Source organism: Aethalodelphis obliquidens, unplaced genomic scaffold, assembly GCF_003676395.1.
Source record: "Aethalodelphis obliquidens isolate GAN/ISIS:26980383/991018 unplaced genomic scaffold, ASM367639v1 scaffold3, whole genome shotgun sequence".
NCBI lineage: Eukaryota > Metazoa > Chordata > Mammalia > Artiodactyla > Delphinidae > Aethalodelphis > Aethalodelphis obliquidens.
The window spans coordinates 37887125-37909520 of NW_020837947.1; the positions used below are offsets into that span (position 1 = coordinate 37887125).

Consider the following 22396-nt stretch of genomic DNA (forward strand, 5'->3'; position numbering starts at 1 on the left):
ACTAAGGTTAAAAAATTCATTAAGGATTTATTTCCTTTGGTTTTTCAAAAGAAAAGTCACATTAAATCTCATTGAATAAGTTTTCAAATTCATTTTGGCTTCTGTGGACTACCTGGACTTTTAGAATTCAATAAAATGTTTCTGTCAACTTCTTTTTGAGGTGGATACTTTAGTCTCTGAAATATAAAGTAGAGCTCTAGGAGCACAGATCCCAGTTTCAACTTGTTGACTTAGACAAGGTTCTGAGCCTAAATTTCTTCTCTAAAAAATAGAGTTAATTATACCCGACCTACCTGTCTGACAAGATGTGGAGTTCAAACAAGAAAACGTATGTAAAAGGATATGAAAAAATATAAACTCCTAGTTAAGTATATAGTATTTACTTAGGCATTTTTCCTTGTAAAATCAGCTTCAATATAAATGAGAATCAAAACATTTTGCTTTCATTAAGCTTCATAGTTTTTCTACCCTCTAGTATACAGGCATTGGTTACTCATCTTACAGTATTTGCAGATTGTTTTTATAGCCACAGCAAATTAAGAGAAGACTGACTAGAATATAAAATGTCCACATTAATAATAGTACCTAACATATAACTGATTAAGCTCAGATTGTTTATGTGTTCTTACCTTCATGTTGGTGTCAGTTTCGTTAATTCTATAATGTTGCCTCAAATAGTTTTGAGACTGGAAATGGCTCTTAGGGATGTGAATTTACTCCTTCAGATTATTTTATAATTCATTCTTTTTAAATCATAAGAAATAAGGTATTTGGATAACTTGCATACTTTTGCGATGGTATATCTATGACTAATAATTTATATGAAAATATATATTTTGTGATTTTAATAAATCAAGGAATTTATGTGATAATAAATCAATTACATTCTGCAGATTTCATCATAATATTCTAATATTTATACATAAGATGATGCTTTGACTATTGTGTATTTCTCTTCCTTATATAGTTTTTAGTTATTTTCAGAAGTATAAATAATCTAAAACTAGTTCATAATTCTTTGAAGTACAGTTAAATAGTTTATAAAGAGTTATTTTCATTTAAGGTTTAACTTATGGACTTGTACTAGGGAAAAACTATGACACTCATAATTCTTAATAGATTTCAAATACACTGTGTGATCTATGTAAAACTGTGTACACTGAAACTCTGAACTTAGTCTGCATTATAATTGTACTTGGGAAACATCGATTAAGCTAAACTTTACATTATGGAAAATTCATATAGTGAAAGGTGAAATAAATGTTATGTTTATGTAATTTAATGAACTAGACCTCATATCGTTTAAGAATTAGAAATTTAGTTAATCTAACCTCTGCAAAAGTCCAAAAAAGTATCTCTATTTTATCTTTAATTCATGATGGATCATGTGGTTTTTAGTTATTCTTCTCATAAAGATCTTAAATTGGCTAGACCAGAATTTTGAGTATTAAGAAACTCTTTATAAATTTTCCCACACTAAAGCCCCACACACACACATACACACCCACACACACCACAGACACCATTAACGATTTCTCTTGTTTAGAAAGCAGTTACCTAGAAGCATCAGGAGACACAAATATTTTCCACAATACACGTTGCTCTCCTTATAGTGAGAGCCAAGGAATGCCAAAGACAAAACATCACAACACGTGCTACTGTATGAAGATTTGTCTTTATATATTTGTATATTATATCTAGAAAGAGTACATCACATTTCATTAAGCTTGGTTTATTTATTGTTTGATATTCAATTTCTCATTTTTAGTGTACTTTTTCCTCAGTATTACTTTTCAAAATTGACCTGTCCCCCTAAATCCAATTTCCCTCTCTCTTTTTCAATCTTGTTTTCTCTCAGAAGAAAATTTTTCATAGTATTTGCTTGTTACTAGCCAGAGGATCAAAGCAGTCACTCTAGGGAAGTGACTTCTTACTTACTGTGGCAGGGAAGGAGACCAGTCAAGACAACTAACTTTAATGATATGAGTTGTAGATTGGAGTCCCAGCATCTCCTTGTTTCTAATAATTTTCCTTCAAAGTGATTTCAATCTAACAATGAAAAGATGAAGAAAATAGTAATAAATCAAATCATTCGCATATCATCTTTCTTTTTCTTTCATTCACACCTGTGCATGATATTACTTAAAGGTTTCTTTAAGAGTTTGTTCTAAGGGCCTGTAACAGTGCTGGCATGTAGGAAGTGTTCAAAAAATACTTGTGGGTTGAATGAAAACATAGAGGAATTGTTGAAGAAAAGAATACTAGGTGATCCAGATATCGATGATCTGTGCCTCTAAGTACTGTACAATTAAGATATTTTAGTAAATCAAATGTGATTTCTGATAGCAAAGATTGCCAGATATTTCAGAAACCAGGATAAGTGATTAAATCATCTAACTACTCTCATTTTAAAGTAAAAAAAGTAGAGCAAATTAATAATTAAATATGCATTATTCATTAATTATATCATTATGATCTTTGTAGATGGTACTCTTACATAACAGAACAGCATGTGGTGAACCATCATATGGATAAAGACATCGAATAAATTAAATTTAGCAATTGCACCTTCTATATTGTAAATTTAAAAAAATCTTAAAATGAGAGAAAATTTAATAATTGCCCAATTAGGCCAATGTATGTCTAAATATAGAAACATAAGGGCTTATCCTCACTTTTCTTGGTTTTACATTATAGAACTGAATTAGATGATCTTCTATTCCTTTGAATCATAAAAAAATTTATGTTCAACAAAGTTTTTAAGTAGTATGTCCCTTATATCAGAATATAAAGGCTCTTCCTGCTATAGAAGAAGGCTGGTCTAGAAAGACTTTTATTTCTAGGATTCTAAGACTCAAATGTTAAGGGAAAACATACTTTATAAACTTGGATATTTTAGTATCCCAAAATTAAACTGAAAATTTCATTACAGAAACATTAGTTATAGTCTTCCATCCTCTTAACAATTAAAAATCACTTCAAAATCCACTTAAGTACAAACATGACAAAAATATTCATGAAAAATGATTAAATAGAATTTGAGTACCTATTAACCATCAAGAATAAATTTGAACACAATTAGTAATCATTTTATTAAGGGTAAAATTGGAGCATATGGATCATAAATGTATCAAATGCAGTTCATTTCCTATAATAAAACTTATATTTTGCTTTAAATTAAGAAATCTTTTTAAATTCATAAGTGCCGTAATTTGTGTCCACTTGAAGACTTTCTGTTTTTCTTTGCCTTTGTTGCTATTTTGTAAACAATGGTACCCTACATAATTGTATTAGTGTTTTAAATTGTCACAACAAGTGAAACCCAACTGATATTACATGGTTTGTGTGTTTGTCATTGTCCTCAGACACTTTTCAGATTCTTCTATTCTTTGTACATGTACTGGTCTATTTAGAATCTGCGATGTGTATTTATTGTAGATTGAGCCCATACTTTCAAATGAATATTAATAATATCTAAGAGTAATGATTTCTCTGAGAGAAACGTATTTATTTAAATAATAAATGTTTATACTTCATGATGTGTCAACACTATAAAAAAAGAGAGAAACAATTTTACATTTAAGATCAATGTAGTAAAACTGAAGGTGTAGTTGATACATATTGTATTTAATTATTTGCTTAATATGTGACTATAAAATAACCTATTTGCACATGTGGACTAAGTCATGCTGTTGACCCTCAATAAATGTTAAAGTATAATAACAATAGTATTGATTCCTGTGAATTCCAAACTTTTGACAGTAGTTTGTGCTCTGGTTGTTTAATATTTATTGAGCGCCCACAACAGACTAGGCGCTGGGAATGGGTGTGAGGAGTATCAAGTGGGCTTTGGAGAGAAGATGGTCTACATACAGAGCTCATGCAACGCTTGTAAAAATGAGTGTACTCTGCTTGCTTACATATTTTATATATTTTCAAGAGAACTTTTTGCAACTTTCCACTATCTCACTTGCTCACATAACACATTTCACTACTACTTCTTACTTTTATTTCATTTAATACTTTTAGAGTGTTCTCATAATCGTATGATCTCATGTATGGAAATTTCTTTCTAGTCCCTTCTTTTTCACCATGTTCCTCCCCATTCCTTTCATCACTTTAATAAATAGACAGGTATAAATCCTACCTATCACAGCTGATTCACAACACACTCAAAAAGTTTGTAATGTTGCATTGATCTCCTACAGGGTACCACCTCCTGCCATGCAACATTTGGTTCATGTGACTCATTTATTGGTAGGAATGTCATTGAATGCTAAAGATAATTTCAGCCCGGTAAAGGAGCAATGTGTGCCAGTGAGGTTGGCAAGATTTGGAGGCAATGCTAAAAGATGCATTCATGCTGTACCTTTCCCTCAGAAATTAATGGTTCTTGTATTAATGATCCATTTTCTCTAATAAACTAATGTGTAACTTGATCACTCTTATTTTATGCAGGATATACTATAGGCAAGCACAAGTCACACAGAGAGATAACTGTAATGCCCACATTCCAGTTTCCGTCATGCATAATTCTGCTTTTCAGTTATCATGAAACTGAACCACTCCTCTGCTTAATGTGACCTCTGTGCCTATCTTTTTCTTTCCTTTCCTTAGAGACTGTGGCCATATCATGGAGAAGAACAGTAAAACTATAACATTACCCCAGGAACCTCCCCCTGCGTTTCATACTGGGGTCACTACTTTTACCACCAGGTTACCTTTTAAACTCTGGAGTCAGAGGAACTGACTGTTAGATGAGCTAAATTAAGTTACCTGACATTGCCAGAACACAATTTACATAGGGGTAGTGTGTCACTCCTACTCTGTCTATATTCTATCCCTTCCATGATTCATCAAAGTAATTTCTTAATGGCAATTGTATCCATCTTTTAGGTTCTTAAAAGCAACAAACTTTTTACATCATGCATGTGCTCTTGCTTCATCCATCTTATAATTCTAAAACTTTGTCTGGATATAATGTCCAACAATCTTTATGTAAACTAATGGAATGCAGTTATAAACCATTTCCTAAAGCCCAAATTGTAAATATGAAGAAAAGTTGTCATATGATTTCTGAATTTAATGACAATGCACTTCAGATAAAGTGTATTTTTGATCATTGTCTACATCTTAATATTAGATTGATGGTTCTTTAAGAAATCCTTAAATCTGCAAAAGACCATTTTCATCCTCTTTATAATGAAAACTCTTACAAACCTTATTTTTCCTCATAGAGAATTTTGATCACCAAAACCAGGATTTGGCAAGTAAAAACTATTTTAATTACTCAGTATAGATATTTGAAGATTACAATTTTGTTCTCCAGAGAGAAAAATTGACTTGTTTGTTCCTTTGACACTCTACGCTAGATTATATAAAAGACTGCAGAAATGCATTGTAGTGTTTACCACATAACACACCAAGAAAACACCTCCTTGCAAGTTCAAGGACATTAAACTGCTAATTATGTCTCTTTTTTCTATTAATATTTGCTTTCACTCCTGCTTTTATTCTGAAACCACATATGGGTTTATTCTCTTTTTTCCCTTAGGGATTTTTAATAGAAAGTATATTATAAGCTGCTCTGTTACAAAGCTAAGTGGCCAGAACAAAGATTGTTTTGGGAGAATTTTTTTATCCCTTTTTTACTGACTTTTTTCTTTCATTTATAAATTGATTTTCTGCTAAAGGCCTATTTAGGGAAAAAAAAAAGAGTTGGAATACAATACACACTAGCTTGAATAAAATTGCTTAAAATCAATTGCCATGTCATATCCTGGAACAAATTAATGGAGTTTAAGCTACAGTCTCTAAAAATCAAATTGCAGATATTATCTTAAATCATTAGCCCTACATAAAAATGCATTGTTACTTTCTTCTAATTGTAAATTAAAGTACACATTATAGGTCAAATAATTTCAGGAATAAACATGAAGAAATTTTTCATCATTCTACATAAAATTTACTTGCACCTTATTGATTATTACTGCCCCACTTTTTCATAGAATGATGATGTATTATATGCTAAATAAAAAGCAATTCTTAAAACCTGAAAATTCAATTCAGATACTCCTTTGGAATTATGAAATGACAAAATATAAGTTAGAAAATTTCTTCATCATTTTGACTTGCAAATTTTGGGTTTTATTCACTTGATCTTTATATAAGAAAGAGAGATACTAGGTCAGATAACTCATAAAGAGCATCTGTAGTCTTGTTAAAAGTCTTGGCAATAAAAATCATGGTCAACAATTCTTAGCTTGGAGTTAGCACTTGTATTGCTGGTCCTTGAAAAGAAATAACTGATAAAAACTAATAATGATTAGAAATAGTAATCTGCTTGAATAATATAGTACAGTTATCTGAAAATAAAACTTAAGGCTTGGTCTATCTCTTCCAGTAATTTATTCTGTGACATTAGGGTATTTACTTTCTTCGTAAATCTCCTTTTGTAAGCCAAGATTATTTTACTAAGCATTCTCTACAGAACTTTCCAGTCCTAATATTGTCTAATTCTCATTTGTAAGAAATGTCTCCCTTGCCTGAGACGTTTCCAACTTTGACCCAAATGCTGAAGAATAAACTTACTTTTCTGATTGCAGGTACAATCTGTACCAAAGTATAAACAGAAATGTCAGATTCAGATTCTAAAATGAAAATATTTCTAAGTATTATATAAATCTACTAAATAGAATTCTAATATTTGAAGTATTTACTTCACTTGAATTTCAATATATACACTTAAATTATACTTAAGTTTCAAAAAGTACATTGCTGGAGCAAAGCATACTATTGAATATCCAATGAAATGACATGAAGGTTCTCTAAATATTAATTTAGCTACAAGGATCACTAATAATGGAACACAGGATGCAGAAATTATGCCCATGACACACATGTACAAAAGAATTTATAAAAAATGAAACAGAAGAAGATACTGTCTCAGAAGACAGGAGAATGTGGATAACAAACTGTGGTTGAATTATGGTTTCAGTTTTGGCATATTTCCAAACAAAATAACAGTGACTTTCTAAGTATTGTCAGTTCAGTATATATAATATTCTCTTAAGAGCAAAAGTTTAATTTCATTGACACAATGACTGAAAAAAATGTTTGGACTAAGGATCTTTAAAGACTCCTTATCATTGGAAGGATATAAATTCAAATTCTCTAGCAGGGTACTGCTGGTTTCTTTATCACCATCCCTCACTGTGACTTTCCAGCCTTGGCTCACATACTTCTCCCCGACTTTGTACATCCAGTGAGGCAGCCACATGAACTTTCACACTCCATTTTTCCTTATGTTGTTCCTTATGTTGGAGATGTCTTTCCAATTCTTCTTTGATGACAAATTTTATATCCAGTTTCAGGATTGATCACAGATGCCAGTACCTCTGTGAGGTCTTTTCTTATTGCATCAGGTAGTTTGTCAGTCCTTCTGCTATGAGCTCAGAGCCCTGTGTATGTGTGTCTATCATTGTACTTAATCTGTCTACATGGATGCCTTTCAGCATAGACTGAACTCCATGAAACCATCTTTTCTTTTTTTTTCTCAGCTCTGAGCCCAAAAGAGACATTGAATAAATATTTATTGAATGAATCAAGTTTACCTTTTCAAAATACAAAAAAAATGTATTCTTCTTCTAACATATTGCTCCCAAGTGAAGAAACTTAAATAGACCTGGGGTTCTTGTTCTGCAGGAAGATCACTTTGTCACACTGCTAAGCACTGTAGGAAGGACAGTTTCTAGTTTGTTAAAATGGCATTGGCTTTTGCTTTTACTCTAACCAAAGCCTCTTTGAGAGTCTCAGACCTCAACTTTCTTTTATATGCACATATCCATCACAAAGTTTAAAGTGCTGTTAAAGATTTCAAAAAATTTCATTGAAGTCTAATATATTAGTAAATCAAATTAAATAGTGTATATAAAGAGTTATATACCATGAGCAAGTAGGATTCATTCTAGGTAAGCAAAACTGGTTTAACATTTGAAAATAAATTGATGTAATTCATTACATCAACCAGATAAACAAGAAACAAAATCATCTCAATAGATACAGAAAATCATTTGACAAAATCCAACATCCATGTATGATAAAAACTCTCAGCAAACTAGGAACAGAGAGAAACTTCCTCAACTTGATAAAGAACATCTGCAATAAAACCTACTGCTAACATCATACTTAATGATGAGGCACTAGAAAATTTCCCACTAAGATAAAAAACAAGGCAAGGATGTCCCCTCTCAGCACACTTATTCAACATTGTACTAGAAGTACTAGTTAATGAAGTAAGACAAGAAAAGGAAAGAAAAGACATACCAGTTGGGAAGAAAGAAATAAAACTGTCTTGAATGATATGATCATCTATTTAGAAAATTCTAAAGAATCAATAAAAATCTCATAGAACTAATCAGTGATTATAGCAAGGTTGCAGGACACAAGGTTAATCTGCAAAAGTCAATTGTTGTCCTATGTACCAGCAATGAAAAATTGGAATGAACAAAATAAAAAATGCAAGGCCATTTACATTAGTGCCAAAAAAAGGAAAGACTTAGATATAAATCTAAGAATAATCTATTCTGTATTCATGGGTAGGCAGACTCAAAATTGTTAAGATGTAAGTTCTTTACAAAGTTATCTATAGATTCAATGCAATCATGATAAAAATTCCAATAGATATTGACAAACAGATATTACGAATATCAACAAACTGATCCTAAAGTTTATACGGAAAAATAAAAGGCCCAGAATAGCCAAGACAACATTAAAGGAGAAGAACAAAGTCTGAGGACTGACACCCAAGACTTATTATAAAGCTACATTAGTCATCACACTGTGACGTTGGTGAAAGAATCAACAAATAGATCAGTGGAACAAAATGAAGAGCCCAGAAATAGATCCACAAAAATAGTCAACTGATCTTTGACAAAGGAGCAAAAGCAATTCAATGGAGAAAGGATAGTCTTCTCAGCAAGTGGTACTAGGACACTCACAAGCAAAAAGAAAAAAAAAAGAATCTATATGCGAATCCTACATCCTTTTCAAAATATTAATTCAAAGTGGATCATAGACCTAAATGTAAAACATAAAACTATAAAACTCCTAGAAGAAAACATAAGAGAAAATCTAGTTTATCTTTGGAGATTACTCTTTAGATACAACACCAAAGACACAACCCTTAAATGAAAAGTTGATATGTTGGGCTCTTTTAAAATTAAAAACTTCTGCAAAATATACTGTCAAGAATATTTAAAGACAAAACACAGAATAAGAGAAAATATTTGTAAAATACATATCTGATAAAGGACTGTTATCCAAAATACACAAAGAACTCTTAAAACTCAACAATAGGAAAATGAACAAATCATTTTAAAAATTGGCAAAAGGTCTGAACAGATACCTCACCAAAGAAGATATACAGGTGGGAAATAAGCATATGAAAAAATGCTCAACATCATACATCATTAGGAAATTGCAAATTAAAACAATGAGATACCACTACACACCTATTAGAATGGCTCAAATCCAAAACACTGAAACATCAAATGTTGGGGAGGACGTGGAGAAACAAGAACACTCATGCTTTGCTGGAGGGAATGCAAAATGGTACAGCCACTTTGGAAGATTGTTTAGTGGTTTCTTATGAAACTAAGTGTACTCTTATCATACGATCCTGCAGTCATACTCTTTGGTATTTACCCACATGAGTTGAAAACTAATGTACACAAATATTCCAGCTTTAATCATGGTTGCTAAACTTGAAACCAACAAATATTTCTTCAATAGGTGAACGGATAAATAAATTCTGGTATGTCCATGCAAAAGAATTTTCTCCAGTGATAAAAAGGCATGAGCTATCAAGCCATTGAGGAACATTAATTTCTATTTCTAAGTGAAAGAAGCCAATCTGAAAAGTTTACATATTATATAACTCCAACTACATGACTCTTTGGAAAAGGCAAAACTATGGAGATAGTAAAAAGTTCAGTGGTAGCCAGGGGTTTGGGGGGAGGGAGGAATGAATAGGTAGTGCACAGGGAATTCTTAGGGCAGTGAAGCTATTTTATATCCTACTATAATGGTATATGTATGTCATTATACATTTGTCAAAATCCACAGAATGAACAAAACTAAGAATGAACCCTAATGTAAACTGTGGATTTTGGTTGATAATGATGTATCAATATTGGTTCATCAACTGTAACAGACATACAACATTAATTAGGGATTTGATGATGGAGAAGGTGGGGTGTATTAGGGGAGGACATATGTGGGAACCCTCTGAACTTTCCATTCAATTTACTATAAACTTTAATCTACTCTAAAAATTATTATAGTTCATTAATTTTAAAAAATGGTATGGAAATCTTAAAGAATTAATCCACTAAGTGAATTTCAAAATACTATGATATTCCATACTATGAATAACAGAAAGATTTATTTCAAAATCCTATTTATTTTTTATTTTATTAATAATTTTTAAGTTAATATTCTTCTTATATTCAATTAGATTTGTTTTCTATATACATCCTCTCATAAAATGTTTCATGCTTGAACACAGACTATAATGATAAATTTCTCAGATCGTACATAAATGTGTTTGTAGAAAAAGATTTCTAATTGAGAAAAGAATTTCAAAAGACAATATAGAATATATACAATATTATGATGGTCATAGAAAATAGAAGAATATGTTACATTTAAAATGAGATTTGGGATTTTTACAAAAATTAATTGAAAATTAAGTATATAAATACAGGTGTGTGAGATTATTAAACACTGGAAATTCACCATCCAAAATTTCTTAGGTAAAGAAAGCAAAATGCTATGTGAAGTTAGGTTGAAATATGTATCATTTTTGGGTTTTATCCATGAAAATTGTCAAAACCGGAGATTTCATTTTACTTTGATACCTTAGCCAGGTTGGGACTGCAAAATTGGGAAATAACTAACCATGAAAGGCAATTATATGATTATTAGGCCTTTGTGTAAAGATTTAATAGTTAAGTTTTCTCATAAAATGTGATCGGCACAAATTTGGCAAATTTATTAATTTATTCAATGAATAGTTATTGACTTCCTAGTATGTGCCAGATGACATGGTCCCTGCTTCTGGAAAAGAATTTGGAAAACTATGGCAGACTGGCAGTTATGAACAACACTGCTGTGAAGTGGTGACGCAAATATGCTCACTCTTCACTTCTAGAAGTAATCTGTGGTGCTATCAACTTTATAATCCATTGTGCTCCCAGCACATACTGTAGTAGTTTAGCTCTAACTTTAATTGTGATGGTCCAGGTTCAAATTTCCCACTGCTATTTAGTAGTCATGACATTAGACAAGTTATTTACCTCTCTTAGATCCTATTATCATATCTATAAAATCTAGATAATGTCTACCTCCCGGAATGGGTGAGGAGTTAGAGTTAGAGGTCTCAGTCAGCTCTGGCTGCTATAACAAAATATTGTAGACTAGGTGGTTTAAATAACAGAAATGTATTTCTCACATTTCTGGAGGCTAGGATGTCCAAATCAGGTGCCAGCCAATTTGGTTCCTGGTGAGGGGGCTCCTCCTGGTTTGCAAACATGTCTTCTTACTATATCCTGCTATGGTGCAGAGAGGGAGGGAGAGAGAAAGACAGATCATCTTTCTCATGTCTCTTCTTATAAGGGCACTAATCCCGTTCATGAAGCTCCACCCTCATGACACAATCACCTCCTAAAGGCCCCCCTCCAAATACCATCACATTGGGTATTAGTCTTTAACATATGAATATCAGGGTGAAACAAACATCCCATTCATAGCAAGATTTTATGTAAAAGTGTCTAACCATACAAAACAACACTTCATCATTATATGTAAATACAGGAATGACCACGGCCTAGCTTTGCCTGCCCTGAAGGAAATTACAGTCTTGTTAAAAAGATTTTTTCCTTGAAGAAAACATGGGAACTTTGATATCTTAAGTTGAACATGATTACATGAGAAAAATTCATAGCTAATAAAGTTTTCTTTGAAAAACAAATTCTTTAGGGCTTAGAAAGCAAATTATATGCCTAGGGTGTCCTAGTTTATCTCAGCTCCCAAATATATAAAGGAGTGCTTAATTTATTTTTTAAATAATTGCATATTGCTGATCTTTCTAAAAGAGCCGATTACAGATAAAGTAAAATATACCCCACTGAGGTACAGTCCAGAATTCTGAAAAGTATTCTCTTCTTGCAGCCAAGCTACACAGCGTAAAAGCATCATAATTATAAAGTTTTATCAGAATTCAGTCAAAGGAAAAGAGTATTTAGATGATTTCAGGAAGTACCTCAGCTAAGGTAATTTGAAGACCTATATTACTATAGGAAAGAGTTTGTCAAAAGGACTAGAATACTTAGTCCATTGGACAAGACTTCCATCTCCGTGGTGATTGCAAGATACACATTAGACAAGTTCTATATCTGTTAGTTGTTTTGAATTCCTATGCCATGCTCCATGTCACAGTCTTAACATGTTAACACAGCCCAGCTTGCCTAGAACAACACAGTGCTTGAGTAATTGAAGGAAGCTTCTCAGAGGTGCATATACAAAGTGTTATATAGTATTATATAATTGGTGCTTTCAGGACTCCACAACTCTCCACATTCTGTATTGATTATTAGCTTAACTTTCAGAGAACATTCTGAATTCCCTTATTTACAGTTTCTTGAGAAATACCTTACCATAGTCTTCAAGTACTAACAACACTGTTAAGATGTCATTCAAAGAAATTTTATATTGTACTCTTTAATTAGAATGTCCTGTTAGAGATAGAGGATAAGACAGGTTGCAAAATTATATTCTTTTTTTAAATTAAAAAATAAAGACTAAGAAATACAATGAAGTTCCAAGTTTTTTTAAAAAAAGACACCAACATATAAATATAATTGAATTGGAGTTGTTTTAAATTGAGAATTTTTAAACAGATTTTTAGAGAAAAATATTTTAAAATGTTAAAAGTATGTGTGCCAGGTTATTTAGTCTATAGACCAGGAAATGATTAAATGCATCACTAAGGCAAAAAGGAAGTTAAAAATGGCGTCCCAACCAAGTCATACTTAATTACAAAGTTAATGGACAATGTCCTGAGTAAAATTAAACCCTGACAACATCTTTTCAGGAGCATTCAAAGTTAGTATTGCATAAAACATCAAAATATTTTATTTTTTCTCATGGGGATTATAAACATAGAATGCTAAACCATTTAGACTACTTGAAAATTCTTTTCTCTGTATTTATTTATGAAACATATTTTGGAGTTTGAAAAAGATACAAAAATGCTATAAAATACCTTTTCTAAAATACCCCTGATTGTCAAAATTATGTCCAAATGAACATAAAACAATGACAGATGCATGTAGGGCATTCACATATTAAATATTTAAAAATCATGCAACTAATCACAATTGAACCACTCTAGGAACAAGGTAGTATCACTTTAGGATGCAACAGAGATGTTATGAAACAATTTTGACATTTTTGGTGCTGTGTGATGTACATTAATAGTCATGATCTGAGGAATTATCTGTCATTGAACTTACGGATAGAGCTCTCCTTATGGTTCTTTAAAGCTACTCTTTCCATCAGAAGAAAAATCCAAAAAAAAATTGATACTTAGATCTTATTCATTATACTCATGAAACAATATCTCAAATCAGCAGGCAAATTACATATCTTCAGAAAGAGGAAAGAACCACAGTTTTTGAAGTGATACTTTTGAACACTTCAGTAGAGCTAGCTGGGAAAGAAAGGTTAAGCATTTTGAGTTTGATTCTTCACACAGCCAGGAAATCTGGGCTGCCTGATGATTCTGTTAGGATCTTTTACACCTTCCAATTTCAGTTTCTTTTTTACAATCTAGCTACACTTGACATTGACATCAAGCCAAAACACTTCAACAGACATATTTTTTTTAATATCCTAATGTCTCTAATAATAAATTGATATTGAATTTGATCATTCAGAGCAATGAGTAATAACTAATAGCTAGATCAAAGATATTATTAATCAATACCCTTTCCTTTAAACACATTGTTTTTGGGGTTCAAAATATTTATGTGCTGAGGAGGAACTCCAGTGCTGATTTCTTTTGTTACAAGATTGTCCATTATTTCAGTTTTTTATTTTGTCTGTTTCATAGGCCTTTTACAAAAACCTTGTAGAAGGAAATACTATTATTATATATACATTTTATCTTTTAGAGGATAATGTTAGAAGAAAAAGTAAATGCTATTTTCTATTTCTTTTTATTGGTTAGATATTCAGGTTCCTAACTTTAAAAAAAACCCTGGATTTATTGAAATTGAATATTTTTCTCTTTAAATGAATAGTTTTTATCTAGTAAATTATTTAAAATTTAGCTTGCTATTTATAGCTCTTTTGATCACACTTTGTGTGTGGTATTCATTTTTAAACATCTGGCAATAGCAAAATTGATAAAATTTATATTACCAATATATGAATATATATCAATATAGACAAATTATATGAGATTGGATTTAAAACATGCAGGTAAAAAGTAACACAGGACATCAGTTTTTCTTTTAATTTCATATGTTATTAAGAAAACAATTTTTAACTTTCGGATTTATTTTGCCCTTGTATACTTAGTTTATTCACTAAATCAAGTTTACGTGATCAAAGCAAATAAGATTTGTTTGGGGCATTTAAAAAAATCATGTTACTGGTTGTATTGATAGCTTCCATTTGTAAATGAGACTTCAAGCTGATTTGCTTCTGCAACACTTGCATGTAATATGTACTTCGCCCGTATTTCCAACTGTTTGCAGGACGTTTCCTTTTTGGGTATCTTGTTGACACATGAAGCACAATTTATTCAAAACAAAGATAATGTCTTCCTCCAAAGAACTCTGTTACCTATATTCCACATGTCAATTGGTGGTAGATTATCCTTCTGTGAACCAAGTAAGAACTCCAGGAGTTCTTTTTTTGTAAGATCCTCAGCTTTTAAAAACACCTGACTTACATCCTGCACCCAGATATACTGTTAAATTGTTATTTCCTGACCAGTGAAATTCTAGTCAGCTGCGGAACCTAAACCCAAATGCAGTAAAATCCTTCCCCAGTTTTAAAAGTAGAATTAATCATTTCTCTGTTATCTATATAGCTGTACTGGAGAACTTATATTGTGCATGGTACAATATTTTGTTGTTTATTAGCTGTTTCATGTGCTGTTTCTGCTTACAGACCACTTCAAAACTTAGTGATATAAAACAACAGCTGATTTTACTTTGCTCATGATTTAGAAAATCAGGAGTTCAGGAGGGATCAACTGAGCAGTTTTTCACTTGGATACCTCATGTGATTACAATCAGATGTCGGCTTGGGCTGCAGACATCTAAAGTAACTGACTTCTGGATGTCCAAGATGGCTCACTTAGATGGCTGGCAGTTGATGCTAGCTGTTGGCTGGGAGCTCAGCTGTGGCTGCTGACTGGATTGCCTGTATTTGGTCTTGCCAACCTGGCGGTGTCAGTTGGAGTACTTATATGGCAGCTGGCTTCCCCCAGAGCTAGAGAAGCAGATAGAAGCTACATGGTTTTTCCTGATTTAGCCTAGGAAGTCACGCAGCAACACTTCTACTGTATTCTTTTGGTTACAAGTGACTCACACACCCAAACTGACAGACTGTCCAGCCCATGCCTCCCCATTCTCTCTTCTGTCGTAAAATGTCTTTTCAGCTTCATTTCTTTTGGTCTAATTCCTTTCCAGCTTTCAAGCTCTTCTTCAGTACCACCTGCCAAAGCCTTTCCTGATTCCATCATTGAGCTACCAGAGCCAATATATTTGTGTTTGAGTTCAGAGAGACATTAGTTCAAATCCCAGATTTCCCGTTTAAGGGCTACATGACCTTGGGAAAGTTATTTAATCCCTTTATGTGAAAAGTAGCAATAATAACAAGACCTACCAACCTTATAGGGTTATTGTGAACGTTGAATGACTAAACAGTAGAGAACATTGCCTGTGACACATAGTAAGTAGACAGTGTTAGCTATAACTCTTTATCATACCTTCTTTTTCCAAAGCCCGTGGTGTTTTATTTGTACATTCTTGTATCTACCATAGTCTGCCCCTTGTAATAATTTCAGGGCTTATTTTTATCTTCTGTATATTTAGTTCAATATGTTACAAGCAATTTATCCCAGTAGACACCTGTATCTTGAATACCAAAGCAGAGCCCCTCTGGTTCTTTAACCCTCAGTAAACATAACACATAAAGAACTTGCCATTTTTTCTTCATTATTCCTTGTAACCTTTCCTCCCTATGATTCTTCTTGCAGAAATTAGAAAAGAAAAATCCGGAAAGACGTCTTCAGTTCTGAAGGATAAAGGTAATAGAGTCAAGTTAACATAACACAAGAAATTTATTAGCAAAAATATCTGAATGTGTCCACAGTACATTAGTCAACTTCTTTGCAGGTTTGTGGGTCAGAATTGCACAGGACACCCTCATATATTTGAAAACTTTTATTTATTTACCTGTCTGTTAAATACTTCCCTTCAGTTCACTGTGACTTAAAGTGCTCTGATTACAATTTCTGAAAGAAAAAAACAGAAAAATGATTTTTTAAAAAGAATGGAAGGGATAAAAAAAGATTAGAAGGAAAATAAAGAGTATAAGAAGGGTTTGCTTCCACGCCTTCTGGTTCTCTCCTTTCTGTCCTTCATTAACTATATATTTAGTGCATAATCTTTCCAAACACTTGCTAAACATTGGCAAAACAAAGATGGCAAAGCTAGGAATAGAGAGGAAGACTTGGAAATTGGAGTTCTGAATTCTGCTGTCTTCAAAGACTCCTAGTCATGCTCTGTCTGCTTTCGTCTTACCAGGTTCCTTATTGCTATGAAAGAGCATGACATTCTTATTTAAGTACCATTCAAATCCCAGGCCTCTTTCTAAGAGTAATGTCCACATAAAGCATCAAGCCATCTCTATCGACTTCCTAATCAAGTCTGGGGAATCAGAGAAGGCTTTCCTGAAGAGTTATATTAAATTCAAGTATGATGCATGAAGAGTTAGCCAGACAAAGGTGTGAGGATTGTTTGGGAGAAGCACAGAAGCAGGGCATCTGCTCTTTGCCAGACACATTGCAATCCACTTTATATATTTTGTTTCTGCAAGTTGTGCTTGATATCACCATTTCAGTAAAGGAGGAAGCTGAGGTACATGTAATTTAAATTACTCAGTGTCACACTATGGGTAAGAGGCAAAGGCAAGAATCAAAGTCAAGTCTGTTGGATTTTAACACCCATTTATTTCATTTTAACACAGATACTGCTTGCTCCTTAAAATAGGGCCCTTGTATATTTTTTTTATTTTTTATTTTTTTGCGGTACGCGGGCCTCTCACTGTTATGGCCTCTCCCGTTGCGGAGCACAGGCTCCGCATGCGCAGGCTCAGCGGCCGTGGCTCATGGGCCCAGCCGCTCCGCGGCATGTGGGATCCTCCCAGACCGGGGCACGAACCCATGTCCCCTGCATCGGCAGGCGGACTCCCAACCACTGCGCCACCAGGGAAGCCCTGTATTTGTATTCTTCAAAGCACCTTTGCTTTGAGTGCAGAGCTCATTACGTAAGTTAGAAAATCTATAGACACACTGGATATGCAATGTGGAAAATAGTCTTAGTCCTTTTACTATTGGGGTGACTTTCCTTAATTCCCACAGAGGAGCTCGGTCCCTTTTTTCACCAGTGATTACTTGTTCTTTGAGAAAGACTCCTTCTCACCTCCATTCTCATTTTATCTGACAATTAACAAAAACATTGTCCTTGTTTGTGTGAGAACTAAAGGTATTATTGAAACACACTACCAGGAAAATGCATATATACATGCAAAATCTAAACCTTCCCTCCTTCCAATGCAGTATGAAATATACTTATTTTGGTGAGCACTTATTTCACAGGAATACTTGAACCATATATTATTGTCCACTATGAAAACAACTCAACAGAAATTTGGGTCTTACCTCTAAAATGACCTTTCAGGCAATGATGATTATCAAAAATTTAAACTACTACTTAAAGACTTCACTTGTGCTGAAGCCTAAACTAATTGGAAATGGTACTTGTAAACATCTGTCCCAGAAAACATTATCTGGGAGAATTTATTTATTTTTTGGCACATGGGCTCAGTAGTTGTGGCTCGCGGGCTCTAGAGCACAGGCTCCGTAGTTGTGGAGCACAGGCTTAGTTGCTCTGTGGCATGTGGGAACTTCCCAGACCAGGGATCAAACCCGTGTCCCCTGTACTGGCAGGCAGATTCTTAACCACTGCACCATCAGGGAAGTCCCTATCTGGGAGAATTTATATCCACACTGACCACTTTACTGAGTAGGCTCCTGTAATTTCTATTATTGTTGTTGTTGTTGTTATTAATGTACAATTGCAGACAATTTCCTAGGGAACACTTTTTCCTCAACGTTAAATTCTCTACTATTTGCAAGATGTCTCCACAGTCACTAGAAAATCATGTATATAAAGGTCTACTACATATCATTATTGATTTGGAACTATTTAAAATGAACCTCTTTTTTTATTCAAGCTGTGTTAATGCCCTCAAATATCTTTGTTATATACAAGTTGGGTACAATTTTAGAAGAATTATATTGTCACTTCTCCTTTATTTTCTGAATATAATTTTCATTATATACAAAAATCAAAGAAAAAATTGTAGTATTACCTATAAAATTTCAGTGACTTTAACCTCTGCAGTGGTTATTATTATTGTTATTATTATTATTGTTATTATTGTTTCTGGAGAGGATTATTGAAGCTTGCTGCTGAACTGTGGCAGAATCAGAATGCAGCAATTCCACTTGCTACATAGCTTCTTATTTCACTGGAGCAACTTAAAGATTGCCTACCTTTGCTGGTCTCTTATAGACTCCACCTGCATGTATATATTAGAACCCATACTGAAGCAATGCTACATTTCGAAAATCAGAATTATTACACGGAAATCCTTTGGGGCTATATTTACTGGGGATGTGATAACCATGAGTAAATTAGACATTTAAAGAAACATCATTAGGCTTGTGTCTTTATTTAAGGAGGTATAGAGAGGGCTAGGGATGATTATTCCAAAGTCAAAGAGCAAGAGAAAGACACATCTTGTTGCCTTTTGCTGCTGATTGAGCTACTGACTTTCCTGGGCTAGTGGACTCATGTAAGCCCTCTGTACACACTCAAGAGGGCAGAGCCCTGACCATCCAGAAACCAGACAACCCTATTAGTTAGCCCTATTATTGGTTATATTCCTTCTGGCATCCACCACTGTCCTCTCGCTACTTGCTTCTTATTAGTCTGACTTATCTGAGGTTGCAAGAGTCACCCATGGTCCAAGAAACTGCAAACCAAATCATAACCAGGCAACAAGGAGGTTAACTAATTACCTTCTATTGAGAATGCAATAGTAGCACCCTTAGGTTCCTCTGGCATCGGCGTAATATGATGGACATTAGAATTATTGACTAGCTTTGTGACTCAGGCTTGCATATGTTTGGATCTAGTGCCAGAGAATTCAGAGCAGAGCTTATCTTCTTTCATATTCTGATGCTTAGGACCATGCACCTGATGATTCCCCCAGCTTCTCTTTGTCTTCACCATACTTTTTCTTGGCCGTTCCCACTCATCAAACAAAAGCTAGAGCTAAGAATAGGGTAAGTTGGCTGATGACTTTGAAACTGATCCCCAATGATTTATTCATCACGAACACTCACCCTAGTTCATTATTGCCTTTGTGTCTGGGAGTGGTGTAAAACCTGAAATGATCTGCCTATTTCTTTGTAAACATTTTCTCCATTACAACCTCCTACCAGATTATTTTGAGAGTTCCAAGAAATATCCCAGCACCTTTAAACATATTCTAGATCCTGATAATCAAGATTCATAAGCCTCCCTGTAGGCTGTTGGTCAAATGCAAAGAAACTACCATATTTGTAAAAACAACACACACGAAAAATGTGCTCTCCAATGCTTTGCTCCTGACAAGATAGATGCATTGAAAAATGCCTTAATAGCTGACCTAAATCAACGATGTTTCAATCCTTACTAATACAGAAGTGCAGAATTCCCATATAACACTGTCTCCACATTTTTGGTCATATTTCGTATCCCTGGGTAGTTAGGGACACTCAGACCAGTCTGTGGACTTCTTAAATCAGGTCAAAACCCCTTGAAGTCAAAAGGACACTGAGAAGAAATGAGATGCAGGAAAGTTGGTGCAGGAGATGACCCATCCTGGGAGCAAAGGTATCTTCCTATTAGCAAACTAGGAAATAAAAATTATTTCTATTTTCTGAGGACTTTCTTCAAATTTAAGGTGCTGGGTTTACGACCTTCATATACCCTATAAAAGTATATCTGTTTTTCCACCCCTTCCTTCTTTTTCCACCCAAATCAAAGCAGTCTACAGGCCCTCTCTTTAGGTCTTGTTCTTTATAACTACTTTAATCTCACACAGTCATGTACAGACACCCATTTAAATCAACACGCTGTATCTTGAAATGTGAAGTTCCAGGTGTTGTGCTCTCCCACCCCACCAGGAATCTGTCCCCACCACCACTTCTCATTTCACGATACATTAATTCTTTTGGTTTAGCCAATGCAAAGCAGTAAATTACCCCTGTCAGCCTGAAAAAAAAAAGTTAATGAAGCTTCTCCGTGTGTCTATTCAATTCATAGTTCTTGATTTCATCTTCACATGCTGAAATACACAGAAAAAATTGATCTTATTTATTCTTAACACAATAAATAGCAACAGGGACACTCCTTTGCCACCAAAGCCTCTTTTAAAAAGTCTACAAGCCTATGGATATTTAAGGCTCTAGTTTATCTATCAAGAAAATCTTGCTCTGAGGGACACAGCATTTTCAGTGGAACACCAGAATACATTCTTGACACAATCCAAATCCACCCGAACTCAGTGGATTCTAAGCGATTGCTTGGAGTGGCATGTCCATTCACAAGCACCACCACCGTATTTTTTGCCTTCCACCCCAAACCTCAGATGAGAAAAGAAAACAGGGCTGGAAGGATAGATTTCTTTCTTTGCTTCCTTTCTCACTGCATTATTAATTATTTTTGTCAGTAAAATAGATACTGAGATTTTATGTTGCAGAAAAGGCAGAAAACTGATTTTAGCTTTTATTTTTAATAGGTTAAAAATATATTTTATATTTCATCATATATTTTATCAAATTTATCATAAATATGATAAATTTATCATATTTATCATGTCTTCCAGACCCATGATATGATTAGAATCATTTTGTCTTTGAACCTGGTAGGATAAATGAGGTTTTACTTGATTTGCTTTAACTAAGGACCACATGTTTAAGACATTGGGAGTTCACAGATGAAACTGTCTCAAAATTTATTTTAAATCTTATTCTTGAAATTTGTTTGACTTGAGTCTGATGACTAAAACACCACATTTACATGATATATGCAGAGTTTTCCATTTGATTGTTTATTTTTTTGAAAAAACATAGCCTGAAAGAAATAAACTAAGTTAGTGCTGATTATAACAGTTTTGGAAGACTTCTAGATGCTGAAGTCATGTGTTTTTTAAAATTACAGATAAAGCAAGTTCCTATTCATCCAAATACACGTCCCCTTAAATGAACAAATAGATTGTACCTCATTCAACAATTTACATTTATTTTAAATAGAAGTGATTAGAGAACAGCTCGTTGTACTCTATACTGTTGTTTCTTTGTCTATGATTAAAATTATTTTTGAAAGAAAACATCATATCATTTCCATCCAGGTTCACCTTACCGCTAGCTCATTGACTCCATTGTATGTGTCTTCTTACATCTTTTGATACTGGTTTCAAATAAATGTTCAATGTTTCTTTCCAGAGCCTATTAAGGGAAAAGAAGTGAAGGTTCCAGCTTCCCTAAAGGAAAAAGGTATTACTCTATAATGAAATGTGAAAACACATTGATCTGCCTATTGCATATTCAGTTATTTGAAATAAAGTAGTATATCATTATTTTTCATATTCTCAAAACTCTAATTTTTATATGCCCTCCTCTGTTTTTGAGCAATGGAAAAATTCTAAATTGTACTATAAAACAACAAAGGAAAGAGTGGCCATGTCAGAAATACTAAGAAAGCTTTGAAAAATGCCTATGCTATTCTGATTCCGTGAGTCTGTAGTGGAAAATCTACATTTTGTAAATATCCCAGGGTAGATCCTATTAGGAATAGCCATGGGAAACCAAAGATTTAAGATACAAAAAATACTTAAAATTTCTCAGTGATAGCTTGCCATTCTGTAAGTTCAGATACAGTAAAATCCTAACAAATTTTATAGCTAAGAGTAACTTAGCGATAAA

General features: G+C 33.5%; 1 protein-coding gene across 1 annotated transcript in view; it reads left to right on the top strand.

The window, feature by feature from the left end:
* LOC113613023 (triadin-like) overlaps positions 1–21981 on the top strand; it is a 110176-nt gene extending 88195 nt beyond the window's left edge. Inside the window, exons 9-10 of the mRNA XM_027093431.1 lie at positions 16334–16384; positions 21917–21981. Coding sequence (XP_026949232.1) covers positions 16334–16384; positions 21917–21981 — 116 coding nt within the window. The remainder of the gene's footprint in view (positions 1–16333; positions 16385–21916) is intronic.
* The last annotated feature ends 415 nt before the right edge of the window (positions 21982–22396 follow it).